The sequence below is a fragment of the Pseudorasbora parva genome, chromosome 1, assembly GCF_024679245.1.
Source record: "Pseudorasbora parva isolate DD20220531a chromosome 1, ASM2467924v1, whole genome shotgun sequence".
Taxonomy (NCBI): domain Eukaryota; kingdom Metazoa; phylum Chordata; class Actinopteri; order Cypriniformes; family Gobionidae; genus Pseudorasbora; species Pseudorasbora parva.
This window is the reverse complement of record NC_090172.1, coordinates 27,334,620-27,345,908: the sequence shown is the minus strand read 5'-3', so window position 1 is coordinate 27,345,908 and position 11,289 is coordinate 27,334,620. Positions and strand designations below refer to the sequence as shown.

Here is an 11,289-nt window from a genome sequence, read left to right as displayed (position 1 = left end):
CTGGCTGGCCAGATGGGGAGGGTTGTAACACTGAAACGTTCTCTACTGGAACTACAAATATGGCACACAATGGGACGAGGGAAGACTGACATTTCTGGAAAACGTCTAGGTTACGACTGTATCCATGGTTCCATGAGAAAGGAACGAGATGCCGTGCTGACGCTGGGATAAATGAAATTAAACATTTGATATTGTGTGCACTTTGTAGGTGTTACAACTCACCACACTAGAGTGGTTTGTCTGACATTCCTTTACAACTTAGGGAACGTTTTTTCACACAATGTTTGGGACAGTGCTTGCAAGTGCCTGCTTTTTTTTTTTGCTACTCATCCCCAGTTTCCCCTAATCATCAAAACCCCATCAACACAACACACCTGATATATCACACAGGCTAAAAGGAAAATGAAGAGAAATAATTATGTTTTAATTAATGGTCAAATGATGAATAGGCCTATATGTTTAAATAAAATGTTTTTTTTGTTTTTTTAATGCAAGGTTAGCTTTCTTCCTGGCCAAACTATAGTATTCAGTGTTTAAAAGCTGGTCTCCAAGTGTTACCAGGCTGAAAAAAATGCTCCCTTCTAAAACCAACCAAAAGAGCAGCCTGGGGAAAAAAGCTTGTATAAGGCGGTTTTTTTTTCATCAAGAGGGAGAATGCATAGACTAAACAACTAGCTTAATACCCCTATTCTGTCAAGTCATAGACAACATTAAATCTACAAAGCAGTATTGGAATGACACGTATGATAAAGTTAAAAGTACAGACAGCAACGACTATTCACAGATCAATGTGTAGCAGCTACAAAATGGAAACACAGGGCTGAGCCCCCAAATGTCTACATGATTTCTGTGCACTGCTTAATATGTTTGTAAACGACATCAATCCTGTTCTGCAATGTAAGCGCGTGCTCTTCAGACAAAGAGCCCAGCTCGCGCGCCAGCGGCTCCCTCGCGCGGTACAGTTCACACAGCAGCTTTGCGCTGTTCCCGGAGTGTTTCATCTCAGATATACGCCGGACTGTACTTCTACGAAATATGCACGACGAACTTAGCAGTATTGTGTGATATGGTTCCCATAGGCCAAGCACTCTGTATCCGTGAATAAGTCCCGCCTCATTATCAATAAAAAGCAAATGTCCATTGATTGTTTTCAGAAGGTTATTAGTGGTCCTCTCCATTACGCGCGCGTCCCATTGGAGACTGAAAATGTGACTGACAATTCGATCAAAGTTGGCTGTTAAATAATCAAATAATATCAGATCACTCCACTGCATTAATTCAACCAGATATGATACAGTCATGTTCGATATAGTCTCAGCAGAGAGTTGCAGACATCCTCCTTGTTGTTTTCGTAAATGTAACGGAATAAACACTTCAGTGACATTTGGGATGAACTCGGTGAGAGACACAATGGCATTCGGCGACCATTCTAACGCCTCGATGTTTCCCCGCACACTTGCCCACTGCTCACTGGACAAGTTCAGTTTGGAAAGCGCCAAGGGCGGAAGGTTGGAAATCCCAAGCAGTTCCGCCAGATGATACGAGAGCGTTTCGCCCAGCACTTGATCCGCGTCGATGCCGTACCGAACGCACGCTCTCGTGCCGTCGGCGAAGGTCGCGAGACGGTTTGTGGGTCTGCCGCAGCCCGCTTCCAGCATAATCACACGAGCGTCCCGAACCCGATTTCTCCACTTCCTCTCGTGCTCCACGCCAAAAACAGGAGTGGCGAGTCCTTCCAGCCACGCGCTCCAGAAGACCCGGTGCTCAATCACGTTATCCAGAATGAACGGGGAGCGAATGTGAAAACTTTTCCCATCACGCAACCCTGCGTTCCCTGGCGCGTGTCTTTTCGAAACATTTACCTGCTCGTTTGCGAAAGAAAACAGACCGCCAGAGCCTCGTTCAGTTGTTTGCTGGACAAACACTGACCAAATATGCAACTTAACATTTCCTATCCAGGTAACTATTCCAAGCCACATACAAAGTGACGCGCATAATTTCACCTTGCCGGCTTTCATGATTTCAAAAGGCAGTTTAGTCCATTTCGCTTTACATTTACATCTCCTTACACGAGTCTCCTATGGTTGAAATATAATCATTATGAATTCTCATCTCTTGTGCGGTGTTCCCTGTCTCTCCTCCCAAACTCTTTCTGTGTTCAGCTACAGCTACAATCGCATAGACGCTAACCATGTGACCAGATCATGAGACTTGACAAACGCCGTTTCATATTTCTCTAGGGGGCATTGAGAATGAAGAAAACTGAATGCTAGATGAGAACTTTGAAACTTTTCTGGTAATTGCACAAATAACTATTTGGATCTGATATATTTACAGACGTATCTTTATAGCTGCAGTATTTATTTACACAGAGAGTAAACGCCTCAGACTGTCACTGAGGTCTCTAGCAAACATGCGTTACATGGCGTGAATAGTTATTCTTACTTAAAGGTGCACGCTGTAATTTTTGCTAATTAAAAAGTTTTACATATAAAGAAATGAACAGCACTTTTTAGAAATATGATTTGAATTCACACTCACATGAGCTAAAGATTCCTGTCATAGACCATCAAAAAATCTTTTTTTATTTGACAAACTGGGTTGCTGCCCTCAAATGTACCACCATTGACTTCACAGACATGACCAGTGTCATGCAGTTTTAAAGGTCCCGTTCTTCACGTGTTTTCGAAGCTTTGATTATGTTTACAGTGTGCAATATAACAGGAGTTCATGTTTCGCGTGTAAAAAAACCACAGTATTTTTCACACAATTTACTTATCTGTACACCGCTGTTTTCTCTGTCCTAAAAACCATAGACATAATATACGTAGACGCCTCATGACGTGCTGCAGTGTGATCCAGCATCACCACCATATTGGTTGGGTCTCTCCACTCAACGTTAGCATTCAGAGTCAATCGGAGTCAACGGAGAGCGAGCAATTATACCCATATTTTGTGCAGCTTACGGTTGCAATAACGCAATATTGATACCAGATCACATGGGATTACATTTCACAAGTAAGATTGAACAATAATTTAGGTTATTTTACAATTTATACATTATCATTTCATGCTTTTGTCATTTGTGGTGTCTGCAGAATTTTTCAATGTGTGACAGCGTCCTGTATCATAAAAGTCTTTGCAGTTTGTAACAAACCAAACCATGTGAAATTCGGTGTGAGAACCGTGTGAGTTAAAAAAGTTATGATCATTTTAGTTGAGAATTCATCTTCCTCAGTAGAAATAAATGCGGGGGGCGGTGCATTGGGGACCCATCCAAGATGGCGCCGCGCTGATACGTCCGCTTCAATAGGCAGCGTTAGTCTATGGGGTGTCTACGTATATTATGTCTATGCTAAAAACGGCCTGATGATTTCCTTGTTCTATGAAGTCCCTCCTTCAGAAATATGTAACGAGTTTTGATTGGGCCAGCGCTTCCCATGTTGTGATTGGACAGCAGCTTAACGCACTTTGCCGGAAAGGTCCCGCCTCTTACCTTAACGGGGAGATGCACATGCTCAATGTGTGCTCTTCTCCACGTGGGAGAGCAACAAGACCACGCCCCCTATTTTGCGTGTACTTGTGGGCGGAGGGTTAGTCAACAAGCGGTTCTAGTGACGTCATTACATCCCTGCACTTCCTGCTGTAGTCCAAACCGGCCGTTCGCTGTAGGCTTTGAAAGGGAACTTCTGTTAAATAAAATATCTAGCTTGGCATTGAACTTTGAGCTTTATAATTTTACAGGTATTATTTATGCTCTAACAGCAACATTTCACACTAACTAAAGTTTGAAAGATGGAATCGCGAAGAACGGGACCTTTAAAAGTAAACTGAAACAGTAAAAGTAAACTGAAAAAAGTGGAGTTAGAAATATCTTAATAATTAAGTACATGAATGACTAAGCAAAGTCATGTTTACAAGTGGGAAACTCAGAACTCCACATGATACAAATTTCAAGTCATATCCAGGGCCTAAAAAGAACACTCCCCAAGCATCAAATGCAAGTAAAATTTGGCATTGGCAACTATGAAACTGTCAATCACCAGTTGGCCGGTAATATTTTGATCAATTCTATCAATAAAAGTGAGAACATGAATGTGAACAAACGAAAATGATGTCCGGGACAGTTAACAGGCCAGCGCTGTATCATCACAAAAGTTTAAGAAGTGGCTATTTAAATATTCAGGCGCAAAAAGAAGCGAAAAGGAGTTTCGCACAGCTTCGCTTCGTACAAACGGTCTGTTCTGCTGTAACTCTATAGCGCGGCTGCTACTTCCGGGAACTATTGAGAGTCTCCACGAGCCGCTATTGCTGTAAAAAAAAAACATTCCATTGGAGTCTAGGGAGTTGTCGCGACTCTCTATCTCTATGGCTCTGACAATTGGATACAATTCAGACCACAAGAGGTGTGATAAACAGGTAACGATCCATCGCTGTCCTATCCGTCATCATGTTAAACCCGCCAATAACGTGCCAAGTGGATAAGCCAGTCTGTGATTGGTTCCTGCAAAAGTGTAACAGAAGCAGTAGAAATGAATGTACAGGTTTACAGACTGAGTTGCATGGCGAAATCAAATCGCTGGCAGATCAGGCTGGGTTTACCCAGTCTAACCAGGCCCAGCAAACGCTCGATTTCAGAATATGCCTCACCTTGACGTCATCCTGTGGCAAAACACCGCCTCTACAGAATAATAAGCAGGCCTAATTCAGTATCCCCACCCACACATTCATGGAGCTTTTCAGATCGCAGCCAGCAGCAATAAACATGCCGAAGATAGCAAGATATTGCACTATTACTGGTTGCTTTATAAGCTTCCTTCCGATTTTAATATTAGGAATGTGGTTTAATTTTATTTTTAATGAAGATCCAGCTCATGTGGGAAAGATATTATATGTTTGTTCACTTCATTTCAATGTGGAATCATTTGCAAACAAGACACATGTGGAGCTGGATTTGCAGACATTGAGATTAAAACAATGCTGTGCCTTCTATATTGGATCCGACAGGAATGATGCAATACAATGTGAGTAAAATGTGTTTTTTTTTAAATCTGATAGTTTTACATTGTTACAGATTGTTTCGATTTTGTGTACAGAACATACCTTAGCACGTTGCCACAGGCTAGAGAAACCTTTATTTGTTGGTTCATTGCGAATCGGGATCAGACACGGACATGTAATATTATGGGTCAGGGCTAGCAAAATCTCAAAGTCCTGAGGCTATGTGTTTTCCAGATGGGCTACCAAAACGTAAGCCCATCGGCAGGCCGCTGAATCTTAAAATGTGAAATAACATTCCTTTCTTGATCTGTGTTGTTCACTCTCTTGGTTTGAAGTGTCGCTTATATCCACCGATCGGGCGGGCCAAGCAATGAAAAAAAATATATTCCAATCAATCGCGGGTGGATGAGAAATAAATCATTGTGTTTGTTTGATAAGGACGTTTTGGGAGCCCTGTGAGAGAATCATTCTGGTTGTTGTTATCAAAACAATTCCTCACATGAACTGACAGGGGAGCAGAAGCTCATTAAATCTGCAAATCTTATCCAATCCTAGCAGTGGACGTTTACTTCCATGTCCACAGTACAGCACACCCATCAAAACCAAGCCTTCTGGAGAGAGCTTCAAAACCAGTGTAGAAAATAGCCTATTACTTATTCATTATGTTTCTGAATGAAAAAAAAAAAAACAAAAAAAAAAAAAAACATGGGGATGTCATAAGTAGACCTCAGACAACAGTATACATTTTTTTAAAAGCCAGTTCATGACACCTTTAATGGCCACTAAAAATATGTATAGCTTTTTATAGAATGTGTTTATTAGGGGCCAAGCACCGAAGGTGCGGAGGCACCTATTGAAATTGTTAGTGTTCCTATTATTAGGGGCCAAGCACCGAAGGTGCGGAGGCACCTATTGAAATCGTTAGTGTTCCTATTATTAGGGGCCAAGCACCGAAGGTGCGGAGGCACCTATTGAAACCGTTGTCGCACTTTCTTCTTCCGCCATGGAGGTCTATGGCAGCCCATAGAACCGATTGCGGGAAAGTTGTAACGATTTGACATTCTGATAGAGGGCAGTCCCAACATTAAATACACCAATTTTGGTGTCTCCAACTCAATCCCTCTAGCGCCACCACCTGTCCAAAGTTGCACTCATGTTTATGCTAATAACTTTTGAACCTTAAGGGCTAGAAACAAAATTCTTGTTTCCTCAGATTTCTGAGCTCCTGCCAATCCGAAAGCACCCTATGACGTCATTTCCGACATTATATGTTTCCCGCCATTTTGAATTTCCCCAAAATCCTACTTTTGCGAACTCGTCCTAGACTGTTCGTCCGATTTGCATGAAAATTGAACCAGATCATCTTCAGCCAGTGTCGACAAAAAGTTATGGAATTCAAGTTGATTCGTCAAATCTTTTCCGTTAAACGCGCAAACAAATTTTACGTAGCGCTTGCGAAAACAGACGTATGGCTGTATCTCCGCAACGCTTTATCGTATTCAGACCAAACTTGGTACATGTCGGCACAAGCATGTCTTGAGGCAACCTGCTGCGTTTCGGCGCAGCGCCACCTACTGGCCCGGAGATAGGAAAAATGGCTATTTTTGCTTTTTTTTGCTGAACCGTTTGCCCAAAAATCACAAAAGTGGTCTCGTCAGATTCGAGACGTCATGCCGAGTCGACTGATGTCCAATTTTACCATGTCGGCCATTTTGGCTGTCGGCCATCTTGAATTATGTGCCAAAATGCTGTATTTTATGAACGCATGAACGGATTGTTACGAAACTCGGCATGGGTCATCACCACGATGCCCTGAAGTAGCCTGAGAAGTTTCGAAACAGCGCCACCTAGTTGAGATTTTTTTTAAAAAGTGCTTATAACTTTGGGTGTGGTTGACTTATTTTCACGGGACTCATCTCCTTAGACTCCTGAATCGTTGCCGAGTCCAACGATACCACACTTGCCAGGTTTCTGCGTATGGTTTGTGCACCGTTGTAATTTAGCGCTTTAAGAAAATTAGCCGATATCTTCGAAACCACTGGTCCGATCGAGACGAAACCAGCGTCAGAAGTTCGGAAACATAGGTCGCTAGGCACAGTCGTGAGGCCAAATCTCAAAATTTTGATAGTAAGGGGTAGTAAAATCCAATCAAAGTCAGGCGTCAGGCTGAAACCCTATTGGAACTGTTCATTTCCCCATGATGCATCATTTTCCAGCTAAAACTGCTCGGGCAGACCAAACCGTAAGTCGTAGAGACTTGAAACTTTCAGGGCTGGTAGTACTCACAACCACTGCAGACGTCACCGAAGCCCGCCCCGATCGGCCTGACGGGGGCGCTACAGCGATCAAAAGTACGAAACGGCGACCAAAAGTACGAAACGGCTCATAACTCCTCAGCCGTAAGGCTTAGCCTCGAGTGTCTTATATTGCTGGAATCCTTGGCTCGAGACGGACAAAATGCATGCCCCGGATTGGCTCGGAATAGTGGGAAAAAATTTGGGTATTTCGGGTTTTTTGCAAAACCTACTTTTGCCAACTAGTCCTAGGTTTTTGGCCCAACCGGAACCAAACCAGCACAGCGAGATTCTCTGGAGTCTAATTGTCAAAAGTCATTTAAAAAAACCGGAAATTTGGGTTCCTGGACCCTAAAGGCAGCCAAAACGTTGGAAGGGGGAGTAGCCCCTTTTACTAAATTGGCTAAAACTCGTGAACGGAATGAGGTATTTTCACCAAACTCAGCACGCCTATGTAAGAGCTCATTCTGTGGCCAAGTGAAAAAGGACGTGGGGACCGGCCACTTGGTGGCGCTATAATGGTTAAAAAGGGGTCAAAATGATGTATTTCTATGGAAAATCCCATTAAAGGCCTGAAAGCGGCCCTCTTCCTGCCTGATTGGCATACAGCTTTACGAAATCACGCGTGCGCATGCGTCACGTGACCCTAAAGAGGCTTGCAGACTTTTATGGCCGCCGGGGCGCTTTAACTGTTAAATTGGTGAAAACAAATGCCCTATTATTATCCTATGCAAATTGACATTTAAAATGACTAAAAATTGCCTGCTCTGCGCAGAACTTCACCAAATCGGCTGGGCATGTGCGCCGCATTATTGTAAAGACGCGTGCAAACTTTGGCGGAGATCGGGCCCTCCAACTGTTAAACTGGTGAAAAACAAATGCCCTATATTATCCTATGCAAAATGACATTTAAATGACTAAAAATTGCCTGCTTTGTGCAGAACTTCACCAAATCGGCTGAGCATGTGCGCCGCATTATTGTAAAGACGCGTGCAAACTTTGGCGGAGATCGGGCCATCAGTAGAGGCATACCAGTTTAAAAGGTAAAAAAATAAATAAATAAAAACACCCCATTTTCATGATAAATGAGCTGAAAATGCAAAAATTGACCTTTGACCTCTGCGATGCACATGTCACCAGGCTTGATAAAGTTTTAGCAACCAGCAGCTCAAAACTCAAGTGCTCAAACCCTATGGTCTATTTTTTATAGGCCTTTTTATACCCTTTTTATTGCCTTTTTATTAGGGGCCAAGCACCGAAGGTGCGGAGGCACCTATTGAAACCGTTGTCGCACTTTCTTCTTCCGCCATGGAGGTCTATGGCAGCCCATAGAACCGATTGCGGGAAAGTTGTAACGATTTGACATTCTGATAGAGGGCAGTCCCAACATTAAATACACCAATTTTGGTGTCTCCAACTCAATCCCTCTAGCGCCACCACCTGTCCAAAGTTGCACTCATGTTTATGCTAATAACTTTTGAACCTTAAGGGCTAGAAACAAAATTCTTGTTTCCTCAGATTTCTGAGCTCCTGCCAATCCGAAAGCACCCTATGACGTCATTTCCGACATTATATGTTTCCCGCCATTTTGAATTTCCCCAAAATCCTACTTTTGCGAACTCGTCCTAGACTGTTCGTCCGATTTGCATGAAAATTGAACCAGATCATCTTCAGCCAGTGTCGACAAAAAGTTATGGAATTCAAGTTGATTCGTCAAATCTTTTCCGTTAAACGCGCAAACAAATTTTACGTAGCGCTTGCGAAAACAGACGTATGGCTGTATCTCCGCAACGCTTTATCGTATTCAGACCAAACTTGGTACATGTCGGCACAAGCATGTCTTGAGGCAACCTGCTGCGTTTCGGCGCAGCGCCACCTACTGGCCCGGAGATAGGAAAAATGGCTATTTTTGCTTTTTTTTGCTGAACCGTTTGCCCAAAAATCACAAAAGTGGTCTCGTCAGATTCGAGACGTCATGCCGAGTCGACTGATGTCCAATTTTACCATGTCGGCCATTTTGGCTGTCGGCCATCTTGAATTATGTGCCAAAATGCTGTATTTTATGAACGCATGAACGGATTGTTACGAAACTCGGCATGGGTCATCACCACGATGCCCTGAAGTAGCCTGAGAAGTTTCGAAACAGCGCCACCTAGTTGAGATTTTTTTTAAAAAGTGCTTATAACTTTGGGTGTGGTTGACTTATTTTCACGGGACTCATCTCCTTAGACTCCTGAATCGTTGCCGAGTCCAACGATACCACACTTGCCAGGTTTCTGCGTATGGTTTGTGCACCGTTGTAATTTAGCGCTTTAAGAAAATTAGCCGATATCTTCGAAACCACTGGTCCGATCGAGACGAAACCAGCGTCAGAAGTTCGGAAACATAGGTCGCTAGGCACAGTCGTGAGGCCAAATCTCAAAATTTTGATAGTAAGGGGTAGTAAAATCCAATCAAAGTCAGGCGTCAGGCTGAAACCCTATTGGAACTGTTCATTTCCCCATGATGCATCATTTTCCAGCTAAAACTGCTCGGGCAGACCAAACCGTAAGTCGTAGAGACTTGAAACTTTCAGGGCTGGTAGTACTCACAACCACTGCAGACGTCACCGAAGCCCGCCCCGATCGGCCTGACGGGGGCGCTACAGCGATCAAAAGTACGAAACGGCGACCAAAAGTACGAAACGGCTCATAACTCCTCAGCCGTAAGGCTTAGCCTCGAGTGTCTTATATTGCTGGAATCCTTGGCTCGAGACGGACAAAATGCATATCTCGGATTTGCTCGCCCTTCAGGCGCCAATTTCGAGATATTTTAGGTTTTTTGTAAAACCTACTTTTGCAAATTACTCCCAGCTTATTTGACTGATCGGAACCAAACCACTGCAGAAATGTTCTCTGGAGAGAGACTATCAATAATTATAAAAAAAAAAAAACATTTTGATTTATGGTTGCTAAGGGGAGCCAAAATGTTTGATGTGACAGGGACCTTATTTAATAAAATGGCTATAACTTGTGAACAGAACGAGATATTTCCACCAAATTAAGGTCACGTGTGAGTGAGATCAGTCTGAGATCACATGAAAAAAATCGCAACGATTGATCACTTGGTGGCGCTATAACAGGGGAAAAACTCATGAAACTGGCAATATACGCACCCAAACATTAGTCAGATGAAAATGGGCATTCATTGTCTTTATCCTTGGTGCCATGATAGTCTATGAGGACAATGGCGTATCACAAACAAAGCATACTTCATTGGCGCAATGCCCTGAAGGAGCCTGAGAATTTTCAAGCCAGTGTTTTTCACAGTATTCACCTCATTAGACTCCTGAATCCTTGCCGAGTCCAATAATACCAAACATTCCTGGTTTCACCTTATGGTTTGTAAAAAGGTGTACTTTAGCACCTAAAAAACCTTTGCGAATGTAGGAAACAGTTAGTCCAATTAAAACAAAACCACAATAGGAAATTCTGAATACTTACATAGGTCAATAGCTAAACAATAATGACCAAAACAAAGCCAAAATTTTGGAAGAAAAAAAAAATCCAATCAATGCAGCCCATGCTCTCAAATATATTTTGCTATAACTTTAAAAGAAAGTTAGATATTTACAACAAATTTGACATATATTTATGGACCCCTTTGAGGACACCTAAAAAAGCTATGATATTATATTTTTCCTTAGTTAATTTACCCATGAATGCTCTTTCCCATCTATGATCTAAGTTTATTTGTTTATTTGGATTCCCATTAGCCAATACCTAGGCAGTGACTACTCTTCCTGAGGTCCCAAAAAGTAAAAAATACAAAACTACATTGAAGCTGCAAGAGGAATAAAAGGGTCCTCGCAACTGTGCAACCACTACCTTGTGGTTGTAGGAACACAGAGCACGGTGGGCAATATGCATTTAAGTATATAAAAATAGGAGGACTATATCAATCATTTGTATTTACCACACTTCCTGCTACTGGGCTGTACTCTGATCAGAGGGTG

At 42.6% G+C, this 11,289-nt stretch overlaps 2 protein-coding genes across 2 annotated transcripts in view; one reads left to right on the top strand and one right to left on the bottom strand.

Annotated features, from left to right (window-relative positions):
* Positions 1–403: 403 nt before the first annotated feature.
* fjx1 (four-jointed box kinase 1) lies at positions 404–2,183 on the bottom strand. Its single transcript, XM_067437450.1, has one exon. The coding sequence runs from the start codon at positions 2,016–2,018 to the stop codon at positions 837–839; it is 1,182 nt and encodes a 393-aa protein (XP_067293551.1). The 5' UTR covers positions 2,019–2,183; the 3' UTR covers positions 404–836.
* A 2,731-nt stretch (positions 2,184–4,914) lies between these two features.
* The window catches only part of pamr1a (peptidase domain containing associated with muscle regeneration 1a), a 45,775-nt gene continuing 39,400 nt past the window's right edge, over positions 4,915–11,289 (top strand). Inside the window, exon 1 of the mRNA XM_067437449.1 lies at positions 4,915–5,024. The gene's annotated coding sequence lies outside the window, so the exon portion shown is untranslated. The remainder of the gene's footprint in view (positions 5,025–11,289) is intronic.